At 43.0% G+C, this 27,143-nt stretch overlaps 1 protein-coding gene across 1 annotated transcript in view; it reads right to left on the minus strand.

The window, feature by feature from the left end:
* tweek (transmembrane protein KIAA1109 homolog tweek) overlaps positions 1–27,143 on the minus strand; it is an 839,779-nt gene that overhangs the window by 23,456 nt on the left and 789,180 nt on the right. Inside the window, 3 exon segments of the mRNA XM_080283669.1 lie at positions 6,038–6,171; positions 17,095–17,103; positions 18,252–18,443. Of these exon segments, the coding sequence (XP_080139795.1) occupies positions 6,038–6,171; positions 17,095–17,103; positions 18,252–18,443 (335 nt within the window).

The raw sequence follows: 27,143 nt of genomic DNA on the forward strand, positions 1-27,143 counted from the left end.
AAATGAAAATGATTTTTTAAATCCCTGGATGATGAAGCAAGAAATATGGCAAGACTTTTAACGTTGATCGTATTTTTTTTTTCCCCCTACACTGCTAGTTATGGGAAATTAGATTTGGATGATGATCAGTTATAGTGAAATAATAATGAGTGCCCCTGTACTGTTAAGCTTTCCAGAACTTTCCTCTTAGAAGTACTATGGAAATGTGTTCTGTGGTAATGCTGAAACTTATAATCTGTAGTAGCATTAGTGGTAGGTGATGGCGACCATCATCCTCTCACTTGATGTAGTGCAGCCTACTTCTTCCTTAGTTTTTATCATTCTTTTTCTGCGCCTGGCCTCTTCTCTTCCTATTTCTCCCATCTTCTTATTGCTTTCCTCTCCTTTACAGGTGGCTTTACATTGTGTGACAAGCCAAATGGTTTCCTGTAAGCCAAGAAACCATTTACAACGCTGGATGGTAACCATATAACCAAACCATACGTGCTCCCTATGTGTCAACAAGTGGGTTGATGGAGGGTTAGTGCCTCTCCCCATAAAACAAATAACTCAAAAGTCAAATGGTCACCCCTTACGGGATTATGGCATCTGGCAATAGATAGATAGATACTTATATTACTTTCATTATATACACTATATGTACATCACTATCAGTTAGTTCATCACTTGGAAGTTTTCCAACTTCAAATGGGAGTCAGGAGTAAGCACAATATCATTGGCAGCACGGCGAGACCCAGATTTGCATCAGATGGCTACTTTCAGTTACTGTCAGTGGCTGATGTGGATTGACAGTCCATTTTGGTGAGGAGTGGATGGATGCATGGAGTACTTGTAGCATGTAAATGCAACCTGTTGTATTGAGGCCACAGACGAAACTACGATGTTGGGAAGTTGGGGTTCCGTGCCACAGTAAACCCTCCGTATAATGAAATAACTGCGAGGGGGGGTGGCTCATTACATCCGGAAGTTTGCTATATACAAGGGGTTCAGTATTTCCGAGGGATTACCGAACTAAGTTCGCTATATAAGGGGAGTCGTTTGGTCCTACATGCTCAAACATAACCTAAACTAACTCCATGAAGTTTTACATGGAGCATTCAATGGTTTATGAAGTTGTACCTGTAAACACAATACTGTATGAAATTGTACACATAAATCTATCTATCTATCTATAGCCCGACGCCCTAATCCCGCAAAGGGTGGCCGCAGACAAAACGCCTCCAAGTCACTCTGTCACCCACCATTTGACTCCCCTCCCCCCAACTCACCCCCCCCTCCCTCATATACCTCTCAACTCCAACCCTCCACCTCATCCTCGGTCTACCCCTCCCTCTCCCTCCCTCCACCTCACCTACATACACCCTCTTAGTCAGTCTTTCATTCTCCATCCTCTCCACATGTCCAAACCACCTCAGTGTATTTCTCCTAATCTTTTCAACCACATCCACATCTACCCCACAACGTTCCTTCACTTCTTCATTCGTCAACCTGTCCCTCCATGTCACTCCACATGCTCCTCTCAAGTAACTCATTTCCACTGCTCTCACTCTTGACTTGTTCCCCTCTTGCAAGGTCCACGCCTCGCTTCCATACGTCAGGGTAGGGATCACAATACCATCATGCAGTGACTTCTTAACTTCCATACTCACCTCCTATTTCTCATCACTGCTTTCAGTGTGCCAACAACCTTCCTTCCCTGCTGTACCCTTTCACGTACTTCATCCCCCAAAGTTCCATCCTTACTCATCACACTACCCAAGTACTTGAATGCACTCACATTCTCCATATCCTCACCATCCAACCTCACTGCACACTCTGTGACTTCATTCCTCTCAAACACCATAACTTTACTTTTGTTTACATTAACTTTCAGCTTCCTCCTCCTACACACTGTCCCAAATTCATTCACCAAACCTTGCAACTCCCATTCATCTTCACTCAACAATACTGTATCATCAGCAAACAGCAACACCGGAAGCTTCCAAATCTCACCCTCATTCATTAAGGCCATCCCCACATCCACTGCCCTACCTTGTACCTCCTTTACGACCCCATCCATATATATATTAAACAGCCAAGGAGACATTACACACCCCTGTTTCAGTCCCACATTGAGATCAAAGAACTCACTCAGCTCACCATCCACTCGCACCGTAGCCCTAGCTCCCTCGTACATACTCTTCACAGCACTCAACAATTTCCCCTCCACTCCATATATTCTTAATACCTTCCACATACCTTTCCTATCTATTCTGTCATAAGCTTTCTCCAAGTCCATGAAGGCAGCGTACACTTTCCTTCCCTTCTCTAGATACTTCTCCACTAAACATCTTAGAACAAATATCTGATCTACACACCCTTTTCCCTTCCTAAATCCCCCTTGTTCTTCTCCAACTAGCTTCTCTGTCATATGCCTAACCCTATCAATGAGTATTCTACCATATATTTTACCAGTCACACTAAGAAGGCAAATACCCCTATGGTTACCACATACTTCTCTCTCCCCTTTTCCTTTGTACAGAGGAACAATTATACCTGATTTCCAGTCCTCTGGAACCCTTCCCTCTTCCCAAGCCAATCTACACAACTTCCATATCCACTCCACAACAATCTCACCCCCATACCTAAGCATTTCACCACACACTCCATCAATTCCTGGGGCCTTTCCCAGCTTAATCTTCTTCATCGCTTCCACTACTTCCGACCTACTGATCTCTTCCTCCCTCCTCTCATCTCTTCTTCTCCCAGCCATTCCCCAACCACTTATACTCACACTGCTCTCCTCTCTACATTCAACAAATCCTCAAAAGTGCTCCTTCCATCTCCTCAATTTCTCTCTCTTCTCCACCAACAATCTATTATTCCTATCTTTCACTCCCCTACTATTTCCCCTTTCACACTGCCTTACTTTCTTTACCTCCTTCCAAAACAATTTCTTACTCTCCCTCCATTTCACACTCAGATTCCTCCCAAACTCTTCATCCACTTTCTTCTTACTCTCCTTCACCAGTCTCTTAACCTCCCTTCTCCTGCTCACATATACTTCTCTCTTCTCTCTCTCATCTTCTCCCCTACCTCTACTCGCCAACCATTCACCATATGCCTTCTTCTTTTGTTCCACAGCTCGTTTCACCTCATCATTCCACCATGCTGTCCCTTGCACACCCTTGCATCTCCTCCTCACCCCACAAACCGCCTCACACGCTGTGCTTATCTCTTCCGTGAATATCTTACATACGTCTTCCACCCCTTCCATCTGCTCTAGCTCATACCTTCCCAATCTTTCTTCCACTATGCTCTTATACTCTGTCCTCTTCTCACTATCTTGCAATTTCTCCACTCTTCTCACAGGAGCTGCTTCCTCCTGTCTTCCCCTTCGCCTCCTCAACCACTTTCTTTGCAGCTCTACCTTGGCCATCACTAAGTGATGGTCCGGGAACTCCATTCCCCCACCCTCTCCACACCCTTGCATCAACACTTGTCTTCTCATTCGCTCATCCACACACACGTAGTCTATCATTGCCTTTCGTTCAACAAGTTCACCATCCATCCTCCTCATTACTCTCCATGTATACCGGTGGATCATCTTATGATCTAAAGTAGGTGTTGACTATTGCCAACCCCTTACCAGCACAGATGTCCACCAAAGCACTACCATTCCCATCTACTTCCGCTGGCACACCCCACTGACCAACCACTCCATCCACTCGTACATTCCCCGACTTTGCCATTCATGTCTCCAATCAACAGCACTCTCTCGCTCCTCTCAAACTTGTCCATACATGCTTCTACTCTCGCCCAAAACTCATCTTTCACTCTTGCCACTCGATCCTCTGTTGGAGCATATACACATACAATCGCCCATGCTTGTATACCTACTTTCATCCTCACCCATACAATCCTTGCACCCACTGTTCCATACTCTCTTATATTCTCCTTCCACTTCTTGCTTATCATCAGACATACTCCCTCTCTTGCCCTCTCATTCTCACTGACTCCTGCACATATACCTACACCGTATTCCCATTCTCTCATCCTTTCACCTTGCCATTTAGTTTCAGTCAATCCACATATATCCACTTTTGCATCCTCAAGCACCTGGACAATCTCTCTCTCTTTCACTTCATCATTCACTCCTCTCACATTCCACGTTCCTACTCTCAGAATGTCCTTTGTCCGTTCCTTAGTCATCAACGTATGGTCCGTCCGGGTCCGAGGCGCTTTATTTGCTTTTTTAGTTAGTTCTTTTTACGGGGTGGGGCACTAACCCACCACCAACCCTTTTAGTCGCCTCGTACGACAAGCAGGGATACTGGGGGAGTATTCTTGAAACCCCCCTACCCCCAGGGGGGGGTACAGTATAATGTAGTACTGTTACAGTACACTTACTGTGCCAGGAAGGGATGCTGTTAGGGCACACTTACAGTGCCAGGAAGGGATGCTGTTAGGGTACACTTACAGTGCCAGGAAGGGATGCTGTTGTCACCGTGGGCTGATTCCCGAGCTTCCCCCTCATTTAGCGACCTTTGTTCGTAAAATCCGGGGGAAGTTCGGTCACGATTTGGCCATTCGCTAAATCCGAAATTCGCAATACCAGGATTCATTATATTGAGGGTTTACTGTAATTTTACGTACTTTCATAGTCAGTTTTTTTCATATTATATTGGTATATGGCATGGGAGGGGTGGAGGGGTGTCTATCATCCCATTTTATGTCACACACCATGGGCAGATTCAAATAATTTCACACAAATGTGAGGAAAACCGTGTCCGTATATATACAGACTCAGCAATTTAGGGCACTGTACTATGAGTTAGTCCGTATATATATGGACTTGTCAATTTGGACACTATCGCATTGTCCATATATATATGGACACAGCACGGAATGGGTTAACGTAGGTACTGTAATTACAGGAAAACTTTACATTATAGCTTTTCTTAATTTTTATTTTACTCTAATCTTACTATAAAAGTCTTTCACTGTATTAGCATTGTTGCATAAACTTTCAGAACTAAATGAACTCTGAATGACCCTCAGTGTTGTGGACAATATTCTGTGGGGCACTGGAGGTTTCACAGCACATCTTCCTCACAAATTTACTTTGTATATTGCTGGTACACCATAAAATTCTCTTGTGTTATTTATGTCACTTTAATATCAATAAAAACTTACATCAATACAAGAGGATGGTGAAATGTGCAATGTGCAGAAGAAATCAATAAAGAAAAGGTATTACCAAATCTCCATTGCCACTGTGAATATGGTCTTTAACACCCTTAATCCAAGAGTTCTCTCTTAAGTTAAATAAAATAATGTGGCATTAACCTCAATAAAGTACAAGCATGTCCTTGCATTGAAGAGGTTAGTAAGTGTTATAAATCTCCTGAAACTTGTGACATATTTCAAACTTTATTCTTAATAGTGCCAGGTGATTTCATGCAGGCTGGGAGATATTTCAGACTTGTGGGTTAGATATAGCCTTCATTAACCCCTTCGCTACCAGGAGTCCTCCCAAGCTGTATAAACTGATCTAGCAGCAGCATGATGTATGTCACCATGACTTATGCCATTAATTGTGAATAATTTTGCTGTGCTACCTGCTACAGGGTACTGTACAAGAACGCTGTCATGTGAAAGCACCAATATTACCTGGCACCTACGCTGTCAAGTTATACAGGCAGCCCTCCTCATAAGCAGCCTTTTTTAACATCCTCTTTTGCTACATGGTTTTAAGCAAGGAAAAACTGCCCATTCAAGTTTCATTGCTACTTATAAAATTGATCTGACAGTTCCCTCAACAAACAACAGCTGTCATATGCAGAAGCTGTGGCCTCTCTAAACTCATTTCTTAATTACAGTGAGAACTGACTGTAAAAATATCCCTCTACTACTCCCCCTATCCCTCAAAAGGAGGATAGTCACTTGCACGAGATGGGCAACTTCGGCTTGGAATCAACAAAGTTCACATCCATATAAGCCTGGGGCCATACCACCAACACCTGCCAGAGAAGGAGAAACAGTGCATTGGCCTCACCATTTTATCCTTGGTGTCCTTGACGTAGGATGCAATAAGATCATGGAGGAAGAAGAAGTTCTCAGCATCAACAGCAACAAAGATATGATCCTGAAACTCAGTCACCAATGAGCACTCCACTTTGGGCTTCACATCTGCAGAAAAAAATAATAATAATAATCCATCCATCCATCATCCAATCCTACATTGCCCCATGAGAAGAGTAGGAGCTCGAGGTTAGGCAAGTTGGTCCTGACATTTAAGATGAGAGTGACCAGCCTCATTCATCCCTGAGTGGCATTATGTGAGCAATAAACCCCAACCATCCCTTGGATATAAACCTTCACTGGCTCAGTCCGATTGGAGCGCTGTAATTACCCACTAAACTGCCAGGCACCATAATTTGGTTATATGGTTACCACCCAGCATAGAAAATGGTTTCCTTGTGTACAGGAAACCATTTGGCTTGTCACTCAGTGTTGAGTCACACACAGGCAGAAGGAAGAGGAAAGAATGAAGGACAGAGAGACAAAAGAGGGAGTGTAAAGTCACCTGTAGGCAGAAGGATGTGGAATGAATGAAGTAAAGAAAGACAGACGAGGATGGAAGGAATGGAGGGAGGAGAGGAAAGGGCAGACACCCAAGAGCAGCACTACAACGAGTGAGTGGATGATGAGTGCCCCCACCTTCCACAACTTTAACCCATTCAAATCTCTTGGCCATGATCATAGCTTTATCAGTACAGGTCTCCTGGTCATGATCGTGGCTTTATCAGTACAGGACTCTAACCACGATTGTGGCTCGCCCATTTGAGCGCATCTCAGAACTGTGGTGGGAAACTGGTGAATGTTATCAGTATTTCTCTCAACATTTACTTATTTCCAGGGTACTGGAAAACCCAATTAAGAAGATATAACACAGATTTATGAATTTAGGTTAGCAGGTGTGTTTCTTATCATTTTGTATGCAGAAATGCATTAATTTTTGACACCACACACCACTTGCTATGCAGGTTCCCATCGTTAATACGGCTCTTGTACAATAAGTACAGTTGAGCCCTACTATTTTGTTGACAGATGTGTATCCCTTATACATGCATATTACAGTTTCTTCTAAATTTACAAACCTTGATTTTTTGGTCACAAATGCAATTTTTCAGACTGGACGAATGGACCTTTTTGCAACCTGAAAGGGTTAATGATCTGAAATAATTTTTTTTAAATTAAATTCTTGGCATCTCCTGACTATTTTATTTGGCTTAGGATAGACTTTGTGAAATGGAATGGCTAGACACAGCCTTAACCCTTACTGGGCTGACTGTAATATAGTTTATCTCCCCTGGGTCACTGTTTTATGTAAACTGTACCTCATATGAGGCTTGCTGCATGGCCCACGCAAATATTTGTTGTGCCCCATACGAGGTCTGCAGCTCAGCAAGGGTTGATAATCCTTCTAATATAAGAGGCCATTTCTAAGTTAGGAAAAAATAATCTGGCAGCTGTAAGAAGAATTAATGCAGGATGCAACCTTAATTTGAATTAAATGGGTTACAAGGTACTGATCCATCCATCCATCATCCAATCCTATGTCGCCCCATGAGAAGCATAGGAGCAAAGGGCAAGACAAGTTGGTCCTGACACTTAAGATGAGAGTGACCAGCCTCACTCATAGACTAGTACAATTATCGGAAGAGATGGATATTTAAGCTGAATGAGGCATTTTTGGGGAAAAGCAAGCAACTTACTTTTTCTTATGGATTTTGAGGTGCTGAATACGACCAGGGGTGTTGCTATGCGATATTTTGCCATTTAAGGGGTCAAATTAAAGGTCAAAGGTTATTTGGTGAATTGCGGGGTTTACCGTTATATTTGAGATAAGGCACTGCTAAAATTAACATAACTCCATCAATAATGCAGGTAGATAAGTCAGCTAGGTCTCATATTGAAGCTAAGGAAATTCTTTATTAGGTGACATGATCATTTAATGATTTCTCTCCATAATATGAGTACTTGAGGTCAAAAACTTGCGTGAACCCTTGGAACCTTATATTTAGTCCCTATCTTAATATTGATCTCCACTGACTAAAAACCTGACAATATAATGTATTTGTCCTAGATTCACTTGAAAGACTAATGATGTGGGTAGTTTTTGTACTAAAGGAATCCTTGATCTCTCATACAGGGGCTGTGATACAAAGGGTCAACTTCCAAACTCCCATAAATTAACATACAATTGCTTTTGATAAAGTCTGTATTCCAACTGGTAGCTTATATTACACATCATTGTACTGCCTGCAGTGCATCTCGCCCTCATTACATCTGCAAGCAGCTGTGCAAGGAAGGCTTGCCCTTTTGCATGAGCACTTGTGAGTACTGTAGCCCTTGATGCATCCACAAGAAACTATGTCTCTACATGCTTTAGGAATGGGAGATAGTGTAGTCAGGACTGGTCTCAGTTTTCCATCAGTATCCTCCCAGCCACAGGTAGTTGGCAATGGCAGTGAGGGGGTGGGAACATGTACTTGTCACCATATGAAGCATTGAAGATTGGCTCTTTGTATATGTAACTTTGCCGCATCACTAGTTGGAGGTAGCAACTCTGGCAATTTCAACTTAGAGAACAGGTACACACATCCCTTATCACATGTGTCATGTGGGACTTTGCAGACTTTGCAGATGAATTGCTCTGCCTTATGAAGCCCTTCATCGGAGATGGTGCCAGTGGTCCCCAGATCCTGCAGCAGGTTGTGGTTCTCTTGGAACAAAGTCCAGGCTGACCTCTTAAAATGACCCATGAAATAAGACACAGAGTCACACCCAGTTATTGCATGGTATGCAAGGAGTTCTTCAAGTGTCTGCTGCTCAAATGCTAACGATTTATGAATCTCATGAATGGGGATGTACTTGGGCTTCTTTGATGTTCCAGCCTTCACCCACAGAGTTTTGCACTGCATTCTGCGATAATTCACCAAAAGTAGAACAACAATGTCAGTGTCACGCACAGACACAACGATATGCTTCGCAGGGGAACTGATGCAATGCAAAATCACACACGTATCTGCCTCCTCGTGGTCAGCTATCAAATCAGCTGTATCCATCTGAGAGTTATTTGTTTTCACCACTAACCTCAATCCACCAGAAACAACCATGAACTTCTCTGGTGGAGCTGATGAAATTAGCTCATCTGACAAAAAGGCAGACAGATCCTTCTTGTTGTCGGGCAATCCCAGGAAATCAGTCCACTTGGATGGTAATGGAACCTCTCAGTTTTCTATCAAACGTCGAATAGGATGTGAAGTTTTCATTTGTCTTTCTCTAATTCCCTCTTTTACTGATGTGCCAGAGTCCCTGTACTGGTCAAATGCAATATCAATGCGGTCAAACTGTTTGCCAAGTTTCAAAATGTGGCCAACAAACCTATCAGCATAATCTGCAAATATCTTTGCCCCGCTAGGTATACCAAAGGAGACAACGGTTGCCTGGCCATCTATGACAAGACATGAGCTCTCACTATCCAGTAGTTCAAGATTAGGTGGGCATATCACATCCTGAGTAAGAACATCTACAAGTACTAACTTCGTCCCAAATCTCAGTAAAGCATCAGCTTCAGCAATACTGATGGGAACTTCCGTCAGTTCATGATGTTCTGGTGTCACAACATCTTTGGTGCCATTGTCCATAAGCTGAGTTGATGATGCTACACTTTTGAAAACCTTGATTCTAACTAGAACTTCTAGGATGTTGTTCTCATCTAGGTTATCATGCTTCATCCTTCCTGGAGTACCTTCATTTGGAGTTATTTCATCATCAATGTCAATGCTGAACATTTCTCTAGTCTGTGCTGCAATGCATGCTCGTAGATTTTAAGACAGAGCCCAACGACTGAGAGCAGAGGTAGTCTTTGTTATCCCAGTGATGCCACCTGCCTTCTTTCCAACCCCATTCAGCCATTCAAGACTGTGGTCAGCATCCACCTGATTGAAGAGTTTGTCAGAACCCTTCACAACAAAGTTTCCTTGCTGGAATTCATGCTTCACTTTGTGGGGAATTTGGTTCATTTCTGAAAGGCAGACTCTGCCCCAGTGTGCAGAGTTGGCATGGTTGTACCTGAAATAGAAAGGAAGCATGGCTTGGAATGCTTCTAGATGGCCTTCCCATGACCCTTCACACAGGGCTTGGGTAAACTAGAGCAGGAGATATCATGTTGAGATACTGCATCCAAAACTGAAAATTTGGCTCCTTATCTCGTGATTCCAAGAAAGCCGTGAAATGACAACGAAACCTCTCTGAACTAAGAATGCTCATTTCCTCGTAACTGTCCTTGGCTAATTCTGACAATCATTGCTTCATTGTGTAATCTTTTCCTTCCAAGAAACTTTCAAACTGTGGAATCAAGATCCTCCAAAGACCCTGCCAAGTCAGTTTGTGAGCTCGGATACTGTTGGCATACGATTTCTCATCCATCACCTTCTCTGAAGAGTTTGGGCCAATATCATGGGGAAAAAAATCATAAAATGATGATGTCATCTAATACAGAATTTCCTTAGCTACAATATGAAACCTAGCCAACTTATCTACCTGCATCATTGATGGAATTAAGTTGATTTTAGCAGTGCCTTATCTCAAATATAACAGGAAACCCCGCAATTCACCAAATAACCTTTGACCTTTAATTTGACCCCTTACATGGCAAAATATCGCTTAGCAACACCCCTGGTTGTATTCAGCACCTCAAAATCCATAAGAAAAAGTAAGTTGCTTGCTTTTCCCCAAAAATGCCTCATTCAGCCACAGTTTCATGAAATTGTGCTAGACTGTCATCCCTGAGTGGCATTATGTGGGCAATAAACCCCAACCACCCCTCGAATATAAACCTACATGGGCTTAATCTGATTGGAGCGCCTTAATTACCCACTAAGCTACCAAGCACCATAATTTGGTTATATGGTTACCTCCCAGCAGAGTAAATGGAAACCATTTGGCTTGTCACTCAGTGTAGAGTCACCCATAGGTAGATGGACGAGGAAAGAATGAAGAAAAGAAAGACAGAAGAGAGAGTGTAAAGTCACCTGTAGGCAGAAGAAAGAGGAAAGAATGAAGGAAAGAAAGACAGAAGAGGAAGGATGGAAGAGAGGAAAGGGCAGACACCCGAGAGTAGCACTACATCAAGAGAGTGGATGGTAAGTGCCTTCACCTACCACTAGAGATACTGATACATTCATATATTAATTTTATAGTTTCTTGAACTATAACATAACGCCAAATTATTCCATCAACATCTACTTCTAACTCTTGAAATAACTACTGCTGTGATGCCATCCATATGGATCACCAATCTATCTATCTATGTAACTGTAAACAGATGGCTTAATCCTGAAGAGGGTCTCCATAAACAAACCACCTCCATGTCACTTGTTCTCTGCCATCGGGTTACACTCCCTCCAAATAACACCACTACCATTACTGCACCTCTCAACCACAGTCCTCCACCTCATTCTTGTTTTTCTTCTCTCCCTCTCCCCCTTCATCTCAGTCACAAAAAAAAAGACCAAAGGCTGCATTCCTAACTTTTGGCAACAGTTCTTAAACCAAAGCTTTAGGTATCTAATGCTGTATCTAATACAAATTCATGTACAGTATTATTAGGGAGATACAATCCTGCTTATAAATTTTTGGTACCTGAGAGAGTATGGCATTTTAGTCCCAATATACAGCTTTTGTATGTACCTAATTACTGTCTGGCCATTAGGCTGTAGCATGCATGTCAGATGGGACAATTGTGATTCAGGAAATTTATGAAAAACTGCTCTTCTTAACTATGAGACTTTTCAAAGAAATGCATACCACACTAAACATTAATGAATAATCCATCCACAAGTCAATTTATGATATTTGGAACATATCTCAAAATGTACATTTCCGGGTCACTGTTCTGAAATCTTCAGAGTCAAATGCAACTCTGATTCATATACTAAGCCACACTGGAGATTTCATAACACCAACTACTTCTGCACATTTCACTCCAAATTACTCTTATCATCATCATCATCATCATCCAGACCTCCTTTCCCACCCTAGGGCAGGGTGAGGAGTAGTAATGCCTAGACAGCCCAAATTTGCCCACTCCAATTGGCCACGCTTCCATTCACTCATCATTCAAGCCCCCAGAATCCAGGCTCCATCCAAGAAGCCAGAAACATTCACCATACTCTGTAGTTTCACATAAACGTATCCGAGAGTCAATCCGGATGCTGTCACGTTAAAAAGGGGTACCAAATCCCTGATCATGTGTCCTCCTCACAACATTCATCCAGCCAGCTCGATCTGTTGGCAGTCCCCCAGCCTCACCGACTTCCAAACGTATTTTCCTCACACACTCATCCACCATATCCTTCCACCTTCTCCTTGGCCTACTTTGCCTCCTCCCTCCTTCAGATTTGCTCAGATCTACCTTTTTCACCACTCTATTATTATCCATTCTCTCCACATGAACATACCATCTCAGTACACTCTCTTCAATTCTGGTGTCCACAGACTTCCTCATTTCACATCTTTCACGAATCACATTATTTTGTATCCTTTCCACAACCTGTACTCCACATACATTCCTCAGCAGTCCCGTATCCACTGCTCTTACTCTTGACTTTTCATTTTCATGCCACACCATAGTCTCACATCCATATGTTAAAGTTGGCACTAACACTCCTTAATGTACACCTCGTGCAGCTGCAACACTCAAGCCTCTGTTTCTTATCAAGGACTTAACTGCACCAGCTACTTTTCTTCCTCGTGGCATTCTACTCTCCATTTCTTTTGCACATTTTCCTCTCTTTTCTATCACTGTTGCCATGTATTTGAACTCTCTCACCAATTCCAGTCTCTCTCCATTCACTGTATCATCACAATGAGTGTCATTTTCTCTCTCAATAACCATCATTTTACTCTTTTCTACATTTACTCTCAAGGCACGACGATCACAGACATCAGCAAAACTCTGCACTAGTCTACCAAGTTCTTTGTCCGGTATTTGCAAGTAGTACTGCATCATCAGCATGCAACAAATTTGAGATATTCCATCCATCACCATTCATTACCAATGCCATCCCGCTCTCCATTACTTGTGTTTTTACTTCTCTCATCACCCCATCCATTTGTATATTGAACAACCATGAGGACATTACACAACCTTGTCGAACACCAACATTAACCCTTACACATGCATCACTACCATCGTAAAAACTCTTGATGGAACCTATCAGCTTACCATTTACACCATACATACGAAGAACCTTCCACAATCCTTCTCTGTCTACTTTGTTGTATGCTTCTTTCAGATCCATGAATGCCATAACCACTTTACAGTCTTTCTCACAAGCCTTCTCTGCTATCTGTCTCACTGTAAATATCTGATCCACATATCATCTGCCACTCCTAAAGCCACCCTGTTCATCACTCACTAGGACTTCTGATATCTCTCTTACTTTCTCTATAATAATTCTTCCATATACCTTCCTTACCACACTCAATAAACTTATGCAAAGATAATTCTTGCACTCACTTTGCTCGCCTTTATTTTTGTCCAGGGGTACAATCACAGCCTTTTCCCACTCTGCTGGCACAATTTCACTCATCCATGCCTTCTTACATACCCTCCAACAAGCACTTCGTTCCACTCTCTCCACTACATTTAATTATCTCTGCATACAACTCATCAACCCCAGTTGCTTTCCCATTTTTCAGCTGCTTCACAGTGCTCTTCACCTGTGCGAGTGTCACGTTTTCTGGCACTGCATTCCATCTCTGCACATCCCCAAAACCAATCATGTTTACAGTGGCTCTGCTCTCTCCAAACCATTCATCAGGCTTTCAAAATTTTCTTTCCATCTGGTCCTTACTTCATCCCCATGGGTTAATAATCTACCACTTACATTCTTCACACCACATTTCTTTGCTCTTTGACTTCTACATTTCCGCACCTCTTTCCAGAATAACTCTTATATGTTATTAATTTAAATCATATTGATCCTAAAATCACTCAAACAGTACACAGAAAAATGTTAAGGTGCAATATAGAAAATAAATCACTACTGACGAGCTGCTAAAGAGACTCCTGTGCCACCCTCATTGCAGAACTTCTATCTATCTATCTATCTATCTATTGCCAGACGCCTCAATCCCATTTGGGGTGGCCACAAACAAATCACCTCCAAGTCGCCCTGTCCCCCGCCATTTCACTGCCCTGCTCCCAACTCACACACCCCTCTCTCATATACCTCTCCACCCCATCCCTCCATCTCATCCTCGGCCTCCCCTTCCCTCTTCCCCCCTCCACCTCACTCACATACACTCTCTTCGTCAGTCTTTCACCCTCCATCCTCTCCACATGGCCAAACCACCTCAGTGTGTTCCTCATAACGCTTCCTATCACATCCAGATCAACACCACAATGCTCCTTTATATCCTCATTCATCAGCCTGTCTCTCCATGTGACTCCACAGGCTCCTCTTAAATAACTCATTTCCACTGCTCTCACTCTTGACTTGTGTCCTTCCAACAACGTCCAAGCTTCACTTCCATACGTTAGAGTTGGTATCACAACACGGTCATGTAGTAACTTTTTCACTTCCATGCTCACTTCCCTGTTTCTTATCACTGCTTTCAAAGAACCAGCAACCTTTCTTCCCTGCTGTACCCTTTCAAGCACTTCACCCTCCAAACCTCCATCCTTACTCATCACACTACCCAAGTACTTAAACGTACTCACATTTTCCAATTCCTCACCATCCAAACTCGCTGTACATTCACTGACTTCACCTCTCTCAAAGACCATCACTTTACTCTTCCCTACATTCACCTTTAGATTCCGTTTCTTACACTCTCCCAAACTCATCCACCAAGCCTTGCAGCTCCCCTTCGTCTTCACTCAACAACACAGTATCATCTGCAAACAACAGTACAGGGAGTTTCCAAACACTATCCTCTCTCACCAGGGCCACTCCAACATCCACTACCCTACCTTGTATCTCTTTTATTACCCCATCCAGGTACAGATTGAACAACCATGGAGACATGACACATCCCTGTTTCAACCCAACTTTCAGAGAGAAAAATTCACTTAGTTCACCATCCACACGCACTGCAGCCTTCGCACCATCGTACATACTCTTCACAGCATTCAACAACTTCCCATCTACTCCATATATTCTTAACACTTTCCACAATCCTTGTCTATCCACCCTGTCATATGCTTTCTCCAAATCCATGAAACCTGCATTCAACTTCTTTCCCTTCTCTAGAAACTTTTCCACTAAAGATCTAAGAATGAATATCTCATCTACACAACCTCTTCTCTTCCTAAAGCCTCCCTGTTCTTCTCCAACTAATTTCTCTGTTCTTTCTCTAACTCTGTCAGTAAGTATCCTACCATACACTTTTCCTATTATACTAAGAAGACAAATGCCCCTATGATTACCACACACTTCTTTTTCCCCTTTTCCTTTGTACAAGGGAATAATTATACCTGACTTCCAATCCTCCGGGACTCTACCTTCCTCCCAGGCCAATCTGCACATCTTCCACATCCATTCTACTACTATCTCTCCCCCATGCTTCAGCATATCACCACACATTCCATCAATTCCTGGGGCTTTCCCCGATTTAACTTTCTTCATTGCTTCCACAACTTCTATCCTACTGATTTCTTCCTGTCTTCTCACCTCCCTCCTTCTCCCAGCCATTCCCCAGCCACTTATACTCGCAATACTTCCATCCTCTATGTTCAACAATTCCTTGAAGTGTTCTCTCCATCTGCTCACTTTTTCTCCCTTCTCCACTAGTAATCTACCATTTTTATCTTTCACTCCTCTGCTAACTTCACTTCCACCCGGTCTTACTCTTTTCACCTCTTTCCAGAACATTTTCTTACAGTCCCTCCACTTTACACTCAAATTCCTTCCAAATTCCTCATCCACTCTCTTCTTACTCTCTCTTACTAATCTTTTCACCTCTCTCCTTCTTTCTACATATAACTCTCTCTTCCGACTCTCAACTTTTTCCACGGCCCTATTTCTAATCCATTCATTGTATGCTTTCTTCTTTTGTGCCACAGCCTGCCTCACCTCTTCAGTCCACCACGCTGTTCCTTGCACCCCCCTCCGTCTTCTCTTCCTTCCACACACCACATCACATGCTGCACATATTTCTTCTGTAAATATCCTACACACACCTTCCATGTCTCCCATCTGCTCCAATTCATATTTGCCCAATCGTTCCTCCACTTCTCTCTTATACTCTGCCTTTTTCTCATCCTCTTGTACCCTTTCCACTCTCCTTGCAACTACTCCTTCCTCTCGTCTTTCCCTTCTTCTATTCCTCCACCTTACTTGAATTCTAATTCTGGCCACCACCAAGTAGTGGTCAGAAAGTCCACTCCCCCAACCTCTGTAAGCTCTTGCATCCATTACACATCTTCGCATCCTTTCATCCACACACACATAATCAATCATTGCCTTCCTTTCATTCAGTTCACCACCCACCCTTCTCATCACTCGCCATGTATACCTGTGGATCATTTTATGCCTGAAGAGGGTATTGGCTATCACCAACCCCCTCCCAGCACAAATGTCCACTAACGCACCCATTCTCATCTATCTCAGCAGGCACACCCCACTCACCAACTATCCCATCCACCTTTACATTCCCAACTTTACCATTCATATCACCGATCAAAAACACTCTCTCATTCCTTCCAAACTTTTCCATGCACACTTCTACATTTGTCCAGAACTCTTCTCTCACTCTTCTAGCACGATCTTGCATTGGCGCATACACACACACAATCGCCCACATTTGTATTCCAACTTTCAACTTTACCCACACAATCCTTGACCCAACTGATCCATACTGTCTTATGCTCTTCTTCCATCTTTTACTAACAACTATACATACTCCTTCCTTTGCCCTCTCATTCTCACCTACTCCTGCACATATACCCCATCCATACTCCCATTCTCTCACACTTTCTCCTCTCCATTTTGTTTCAGTTATTCCACATACATTCACTTTCGCACCCTCAAGCACCTGGACAATCTCTCTCTCTTTCACCTCATCATTCGCTCCCCTTACATTCCACGTTCCGATAACCATGTCCTTTGTCCGGTCCTCGGTCGACATCGTTTGGTCAGTCCTTGTCCGAGGCTTATTGTTTGTTTTTTTAGTTAGTTGTTTTCCGGGGAGGGGCACTAACCCTCCGCCAACCCTTTCAGTCGCCTTTTACGATGAGAGGGATACTGGGGGAGTATTCTTGAAAAAAAACCCTACCCCCAGGGGGTAGAACTTAATTCTATATAAACAGCATAGGGGAGATTATAAAGAGGATGAGGTGGAGGGATGGAGTTGAGAGGTATATGAGGGAAGGGGGGGTGAGTTGGGGGGAGGGGAGTCAAATGGTGGGTGACAGAGTGACTTGGAGGCGTTTTGTCTGCGGCCACCCTTTGCAGGATTAGGGCGTCGGGCTATAGATAGATAGATAGAATAAAAAAAAAAAAAAAATGCTAAGGAAGAGATGCAACAAAGCCTGCTATGCTACCTAGAAAAGGGCACAGTATTCAATCAACAAAAATAGTAATGCATTACTTACTGTGCACAGCATTATAAAACAAGGGTGGAAGATTGTGATAATGACCATTCCATATGTGAGTGCATATTATGTCCTGGGTATAGTTTTTTTACTAATGGAAGTGACATAAAAACTGCACACTAAATGACAATTTACAGTGTTGGGGTACCAGCTTAATAGATCAATCTGTCAGACAAATTTGCTCATTTTCATATCCATTAAACTTTTGTGGTGCAATACATTTTCTGTTGGGTGTACAGTGGTTAACCCACAAACACTGGTGTGATTAGGTTATGTTCATTTAGGGGTTAGGTTATCTAGCGCAGCTTAGTGTGCAGAGACTGATGGATCTGGTGTGGCTGAGGTGTGGAAGTTCTTAGTGCTAAAGTATATACAAGGGAATGTTAGGGTTTATCATACAAAAATAAGTTGCTATGAAAGGGGTCTTACAAAGCCTTCAATGCCATCTAAAATATGGCACTTAGTATATGGGGTGATGTGGAATGAAGTCCTACATGGAGACTTCTGAGACGGAACTAAATAAGGAAATGGCTCAAGACTGACAACACATGGACATGCAAGCATGGTCAATGGTCTCTAATGCAACATAATGACTGACCCATGAAGTCTGGTGTGGTTGAGGTTTGAAGGTGCTTGGTATTGAGATGTATCTGCATGGAGGGCAGGGCAAAGATGGTTTCTGAGGTGTGGTTGTGGTCCTGTAGCCGCGCCGATGAACGCTTGTTGCCCTCACATGATGACGATGAAGGCAGACTGTCACTTCGGTCAAGGGATGGGAAGCGGTCAACATCTACAAAACAGTAAGGACAGATGACCAGCCTGCTTCCCCTGGTAATGTTATATGAGCACAGCAAGAACAAGAATAACAACAGAAACAACAACAATAACAACAAATATGATGATAATAATAATAATAAATAATAATAATAATAATAATAATAATAATAAAAATAATAATAATAGTAATAATAATAATAATAATAATAATAATAATGCAGTTGCAATACTATTAATAATTATCATCATCATCATCATCATCATCATAATCATCATCATGCAGTAATAATAATAATAATAATAATACAGTAATCCCTGTATGACCCGGACACCCAAGTCCCGGACACCCCAATTCCCGGACATTTTGGTATCAGGCTTTTTGGGAAAAAAAAAAAAAAAAAAAAAAGACATTTTCAACTGTACTTTGAACTTGGTGCACGGCGCCGAACAGCTGTGTTTTTGCGTGTAGTACAGCGTCCCCCTTCATCCTCCCCTCCCCAGTTCCCAACTAACTACCGTCATCACTAGATGCTCATCACAATGGCTCCCCCACATGCTCGTTATTGTGAATAAACAGTGAATAAACTGCAATACCATGCCACTAGACCACATGAGAATTTACAGTGTTGTGCAGTATTAAGGAATTATAATTCAGAGTGAAAAGAATTAAGTGCAGAGTGCAAACTGGCATGTTGCAACAGGCATGGTGCAAGTAAGAACAGAATGTGCTGTGTTAAACAATTATAATTCACAGTGCAATGGATTAAGTGCAGCACACCAATGGTTTACTGTATGTGCTTCAAGAGCATTTTCACCACTGTCAGGGCCTTAGAGGAGGCGGGTTAATCTTCGTGACGGCCACGGACATGTTGTAAGTACCCTATACTATCTATCTATCTATTGCCAGACGCCTCAATCCCGTTTGGGGTGGCCACAAACAAATCGCCTCCAAGTCGCCCTGTCCACCGCCATTTCACTCCCCTGCTCCCAACTCACACCCCCTTCTCTCATATACCTCTCCACCCCATCTCTCCATCTCATCCTCGGCCTCCCCCTCCCTCTTTCCCCCTCCACCTCACTCACATACACTCTCTTCGTCAGTCTTTCACCCTCCATCCTCTCCACATGGCCAAACCACCTCAGTGTGTTCCTCATAACGCTTCCTATCACATCCACATCAACACCACAACGCTCCTTTATATCCTCATTCGTCAGCCTGTCTCTCCATGTGACTCCACAAGCTCCTCTTAAATAACTCATTTCCACTGCTCTCACTCTTGACTTGTGTCCTTCCAACAACGTCCAAGCTTCACTTCCGTACATTAGAGTTGGTATCACAATACTGTCATGTAGTAACTTTTTCACTTCCATGCTCACCCTATACACTGCTAAATATTTTCCATACTCACTTCTAATTCCTCATTCTCTGGTTCCTTTTCATTTATTTCATGCTTTCTGACCCTTATTTGTGTGAACAGGGTCTTAATGGGTGCTGTGCATGTCCAGTAGGGAGTTATTTAGGTGGTTTTCAGAGTTTGGTTGGGTTAGGGTCCATAAGTACCTGTCCAGGAGGCATTTTCCCAAGTCCCAGACATACCCAAGTTCCGGACATGCCTTTGGCTCTATTACGTCAGGTCTTAGAGAGATTACTGGAATAATAATAATAATAATAATAATAATAATAATAATATTAATAATAATAATAATAATACCAAACTGTCAGCACTCACATAATGTGCGATCACAGTGTGTGAACCTCACATAACACGGAAGGCAAAATCTGAGGCCAGGAAATGGTCAAAATGCGAAAATGACATATAACGCGGGCGAAAAAAATCTGCCCATTTTTTCGAAAACTGTACTATGCTGCAACGATAGAGATTATGTGGCCTGAGGCCATGAATTGTGTTTTAAACAGTCATTACGCAAAAAAATTGGTCATAACGCAGTTAAAATTGGGCATAACACGGGCAGCGATCATCACAGCGCGGGATGCATCTGCCTGTGACATATGGCTGTCGTGTGTCTGCATGGGGTGTCGTCATGGTCCACTGAGCATTCCTGCCCCACTTGAGCCTACCCTCTCCCCATGCTCTAGCTCCACATGTGCTGTGTGTTATCTCTGCTCTTCTTTTTTGGCCACCTGACCCAGCCCAACCATGTCGCCGCACCACGACCCAGTGAAATGTCAAAAGAGTCTGACCCAGGAGCAGAATCTGGTGTCATCATATGGAGGGAGAAAGAAGAATGTAACTGTGCCATCACCAAGGTGTATCTGGTCAAAGAGTCAATCATTCATATGATCCTGGGGAAGAAGGACACCAGTATAAAGACCATGGGGGCCTACGGAGGATCTCCCGTGGACCAGAGGATTCGAGTGTCTGACCCTGTGCTTGTAATGATGGAGAGGTTCCTGGTCATGTACTGGAACCAAAAGGAGAGGGAAGGAGTTCCAATCAACCCCATTAACATTCAGACAACAGGCCCGCCACCTGCATGCTGTTACTTGCTGTATGCTGTCCCAACCCCCAGGCAGATTTAAGGCGTCGAGTGGTTGGTCTGGCAAGTTTAGGAAAAGGAAGGATTTGAAAAGAGTACAGGTGACAGGAGAATGAGCATCAGCAGATACCAGAGCAGCAGAGACATTCATGGATGTCCTAAAGGAAATCATCAGGGATGGGGGTTATACTGCTGAGCAAATTTATAACACAGATGAGACGGCTCTGCAATACAAGAGAATGCCAAGGACATCTTACATCTCAAAAGAACACAGGCAAGGCAGGGGTAGGAAAGTTGATAAGGTAGGCATCACTCTATTTTTGTCTTGCAATGTTGCAGGCCATAAGATGAGGCGATTACTTTATAAAAAAAAAAAAAAAAAAAAAAAAAAAAAAAAAAAGGTGCTCTAACCCCTAACGGCTGGCTGCCGTGTATAGCTGTCACGATTCAGGGCGCAGAGTGTCGCCGGCTTACGTGATATACCACAAGCACCTTCCCACCACCCTGTGAACTCGTGGCCATTTTCTATGACAACCATAGGGTAGGTAGATACCCAAGGTACCTTACTGACACATGGATCAGTCTGTACACGGCACTGGTAGAGTGTAGAATGAGATCTTTCTTATCCTCCTCATCCGATTCCATCCCTCCATGCGCGGGGCTGATTGCATCACTGACCCCCGAGAAAGTTCTGTCCTTACCACCAAGGAAAGGGCTCAGTGACTGAGCAGGTGTGTGGGAAATATAAATAGTAAACAGGTAGGCACAAGTGTGTTTTTTTTATACACAGGTGAAATGTAAGATATAAGTTTTATCTAGTGTTATAAAATAAGTGTTTTATAATAAGATTTACAAGTCCATTGCAATAAGTTATTATTTATGGTTATTTGTGAAACAATGATTGGAAATACCTTGAGTAACCCCATCTGGTACAATGAAAGAAAACCAAAAATGCATAGGAGAGAAAGAAAATGACCTGGTTGGCTGTAATTAAATTTTTTCCCTCATTACTCAGAAAATAATGTTGAATACGTGAGCATTAGCGTATTTGTGATGTGACACACAAAAAATGTAAGTTGTGTACAATAGTAGTAATATTTTTGCACTGCCCCTGATTAGTACAAATTAGTCAATTTCTGTACAAGTAATTACCTCACACTCAATCATACTGCATGAAACTTCTAGAGCATTTACTTCTCAAAGTGCAATTACCCATAATCGTGATGTCAAGTGCAAATATAAGTGCCGTAGTAGAGGGAAATTATAATTGACGCATGAAGTGAGTACAGAAAATAAAGAGCTATTCTTTTCTCATACATCTAGGGGGCATAGTGGCACTATGAAATGGGTGGAAAACCCTATGGGGAGCCACATAGAAAGGGTGATGACTCATCCTTACGACAGTGAGTAAAGAAAAGTCGAAAAAATGATTGGAATATTCCGAGAGGCTGGGCAGTGTTACAATCACCACTCCAGTCAGTGCTGCCAACACCAGACAGCGAGTCCAAGCCCACTGGCAGTGGCACGCAACTGGATTAGCCCGCCAAAACATGGAAAACCAGCCATCTTTAACTTATCCTTATTCATCGACAGGATCACCTGGAGACCTCAAGATACTTTCATTTGAAAGAGTTGTTAAGTCTTATGTATACTGAATTTTTTCTCTTGCTATAGCAGTTTGGCAGATATTAGGTTTGATATGAGGGTATTTTTCCCAGATCTCAGAAATTCCCCGTAAGGAGAAGTGGGTGATGGCAGAAAACCCCCTGCAGATAAGGGTTAAGCAGTTCAAACACATGAATGAGTCCAGGGTTTATTGGGAGAAATCAAAGACAGGGTGGATGACAAGGGATATCTTGAATAGGTGGTGCAAGAAACATATTAATCCTGATGCAAAGAGAAGGTGTGAGGAGTTGGGCATACCATTTAAAATCCTGTTGTTGTCTGATGATGCACCAGGGCACCCAGCCTACTTGGAGGGTTTACATGAAAGTGTTATGGTAATGTTTTTGCCAGCTAACACGACTTCCCTCCTGCAACCCCTAGACCAGGAAGTGATAGCATGTTTGAAGTACCACTACGAGACAATCTTGTTTGAGTATCTGAGGGAAGCCACAGACAATTGTATGGAGGAACATCTCCTCCAGGAGGAAGAGCTAGATGGTGATGAGGATTTGGAGGCGTCTGATGAGGAGGTTTTGGATGGCCCAGCAGATCCCTGACCAGCTCCCTCTCATTCGCCTCAGCCTGACCCAGCTGAACCGGTGCTTGGTCCTTCTCTTGTGCCTCAGCCTGACCCTTCACAGTGTCACCTTTTAACTGTGACAGCTTTTTAAAAAACTATATTATGAGGATTGTCGTCATGAACATTCTTAAGGCATGCGACTGGATGTCCGTGGCAACAATACATCACGCCTGGCACAAACTGTCATCTGAGTTGTGTGCCATTAGACATGGTCAGGTGCAGTCACTACAGACTGTGTGGCAGGATGCAGTACGAGCATGCAGAGCAGTGCCAGGCTGTGAGGTAGTGCAAGAGGAGGATTTGGTCGAGGTTGTGGAGGACAACACAACGCCAGAGGACAAGGTGCAAGGCACTGAAGAGCTTGACAAGGAACATCTTGAGGCAGAGGAGCAGGGGGATCAGGCTAAGGCATGAACCACGTCATCAATTATGACCATGGGTTGCATAAATAATATCTTGGCTGGTGCAGAGGTGCTCATGGAAGCCATCATGGCTTATGAAGTGGATGAGGCTCAGAAGGCTGATATGCTGGACACTGTGTTGCATAACCGTATGAGGAGCTAAGGCAAGAGAAAATATGACAACGTCACCAGACTCTACTCACCTGGTACTTTCATCCTCAACAGATGCCAGAGCAGCAAGAGCCAGAGGAAAGTGCTATGTCAATGGGTTCCCCTGACTTTGAGGGGTTTGTACAGGATGCAGAAGAGTTCCAACATAGCATTGTGGATGTACAGGATTTACCTTTTTCCTCAGATGAGGACCCCATGCAGCTGGCGCAGAAAGAGGACCGTGCTGGAGACCAGTAGGAGTCCTGCCCTGCCTCAGAACCCCACTCCCTCTCCCCACTGGAAGCCCACAACCTCTTCAATTCAAGGTGAGGAATCCTCCAGTGTTTGTTTGTAATGAAGTCATTATTAGGCAGAATGTCCTGGGAAAAATCCCTGAAAATTGCCCCAAAAGGTGAATCTGAGGCTGGCTTGGGTTCCATGAAATCCTTTAACATGTAAACATATGGCCCTATAATGCAAAAATCTCATAAAGCGAGACCTCCTGGGGACAATATTCGCGCGTTACATGAGTACTCTCTGTAATAATAAATAATAAATAATAATAATAATAATATAATAATATTAATAACAAGTGTATCAAGTACGGCCATGCAACACAAAGTCCCCTACCAGATGATAACCATACATATGGACTGTGTAAACAATGTGGGTATGACGTCAATACATGTGTAGTGTGTACACAATATGGGTATGTAAAGACCTTGACCTTAGAAGTAGATGGTTAGTTGCTGCATACGATATATTGTTGTGGTATGGGGAACAAACATGAGAAGTTGTATCAAAATCTGTTGTGGTAGGTGGGGGCGCTCACCATCCATTCACTCAATGTAGTGCTGCTTTGGGTGTCTGCCGTTTCCTCTCGTCCTTCCTTCCTCTTCTGTCTTTCTTTTCTTCATTCTTTCCATTTCCTTCTGCCTACAGGTGACTTTACACTCACTCTTCTGTCTTTCTTTCCTTCATTCTTTCCCCTTCCTTCTGCCTAGGGGTGACTCTACAGTGAGTGACAAGCCAAATGGTTTCCTGTACACCAAGAAACCATTTACTGTGCTATGCTGGGTGGTAACCATATGACCAAATTGTAGCACCTGGTGGTTCAGTGGGTAATTAAGGCGCTCCAATCGCATTGACCCGGTGCAGATTTATATCCAAGGGGTGGTTGGGGTTTACTGCTCATGTAATGCCACTCAGGGATGAGTGAGGCTGGTCACTCTCATCTTAAATGTCAGGACCAACTTGCCTAACCCCGGGCTCCTACACTCCTCATGGGGCAACGTGCATGTGGAAGTTACAGTGTGGACATAAACGTAGGTATGGCTGTTAAGTATGACAGTACCCAACCTTGTATGAGCCCCAAATATGACCTTGACCTTGGGAGTAGATGGCTGGTTGTTGCATGTGGCACACCATCATGGAATGGGGAACAATAATTGAACAGATTCTGATATAACTTCACACAATTATTTTGTGAAGGTTAAATAAAAATCTGTCCATGCAGGTGGATGTTTAAGAGCAGACACGAAATTGCGGACATACTGACGGAACTGTGCAAACCTATAGTCTCCGACCAAATTGACCAGTAAGGGAATAATAATAATAATATTAATAATAATAATTCATCATCATCATCATCATCTGGACCTCCTTTCCCACCCAAGGGCAGGGTGAGGAATAATAATAATAATAATAACAATAATAATAATAATAATAATAATAATAATAAAAATCATCATCATATCATCATCATCATCATCATCTAGACCTCCTTTCCCACCCTAGAGCAGGTTGAGGAAAATAATAATCCACCACCACCACCACCACCATCCAATCCTACATTGCCCCATGAGAAGCATAGAAGCCCGGGGCTAGGCAATTTGGTCCTGACATTTAAGATGAGAGTGACCAGCCTGACTCATCCCTGAGTGGCATTCATGAGCAATAACCCCAACCGTCCCTTGGATATAAACCTTCACCGGCTCAATCCAACTGGAGTGCTGTAATTACCCACTAAACCACCAGGTGCCATAATTTGGTTATATGGTTACCACCCAGCATAGTAAATGGTTTCCTGGTGTACAGGACACCATTAGGCTTGTCACTCAGTGTAGAGTCACCCACAGGCAGAAGGAAGAGGACAAAATGAACGAAAGACAAAAGAGGGAATGTAAAGTCACCCGTAGGCAGAAGGATGAGGAAAGAATGAAGTAAAGAAAGACAGAAGAGGAAGGAAGGAATGGAGAGAGGAGAGAAAAGGGCAGACACCCAAAAGCAGCACTACATCGAGTGAGTGGATGGATAATAATAGTAATAATAATAATAATAATAATAATAATAATACTGTAATAGGTGGTAGGTGGGGGCACTCACCGTCCACTCACTAGGTGTAGTGTTGCTCTTGAGTGGCTGCCCTTTCCTCTCTCCCTTCCTTCTTTCCCTCCTTCCTCTTACGTCACTCTTTCCTTCATTCTTTCCTCTTCCTTCTGTCTACAGGTGACTCTATATACTGAGTAAAAAGTGAAATGACTTCCTGTACACCAGGAAACCATTTACTCTGCTCGGTGGTAACCATATAATCAAACTCTAGCTCCTGGTGGTTTAGTGAGTACTTAAGGCACTTCAACTAGATTAAGCCTGTGTTGGTTCATATCCAAGAGGTAGGTGGGGTTTATTGCTCGCATGATGCTATTCAGGGATGAGTGAGGTTGGTCACTCTCATCTTAAATGTCAGGACCAACTTGCCTTGCCCAGGGCTCCTACACTCCTCATGGGTTAACACAGGATTTGATAATGATGATGATAATGATGACAATTTTGACAAAAAGTAACTTCCCATACTCGATGCCTACTACAAGCTGAGCTATGAAATGGATCTTGTGGCCAAGGTCATTGATCTTGTGCATATCACCTTAGGTCACCAAAGTCTATAAGTCCACCAAGTTTGGTGGCTACAGTCTGTAAGTCAACCAAGTTTGGTGGCTCTGACTTTACTCTTTCATGGAAAATTAGGTAACATCTGGAATATCTCAAAAAGTCCCAATTTTTGACCCCGGGCAATAAAAAAAAAAATAATAATAATAATTTGGTTTTACGCCAGGTATCCCCAAAGGGCTAAGGCGTTGCCCCTTGGTAGAGGACTTTTGGACTGGAACGTGTAGCATTTTATGACTGGATGCCCTTCCTGATGTCTACCAATGACCCTTGGGTGGATTCGATCCTCCAACCCTTCGGTCAGAGGGGAGCGCTCTAACCCACTGAGCCACGGCTGCTACAATCTCACAGAATAATCAACTGACTGGAACCATACTCTTTTCTGCACTGCATCAGTCTTAAGGCTATATTGTAGTAACATTTCAGCTCCCTAGCTTAAGCTGTTCTTGAGAATGCGTGGCTGACTCATTTT

The sequence above is a fragment of the Coenobita brevimanus genome, chromosome 98 (genome assembly GCF_032717465.1).
Source record: "Coenobita brevimanus isolate Jiangsu-jjx chromosome 98, ASM3271746v2, whole genome shotgun sequence".
Classification (NCBI taxonomy): Eukaryota; Metazoa; Arthropoda; class Malacostraca; order Decapoda; family Coenobitidae; genus Coenobita; species Coenobita brevimanus.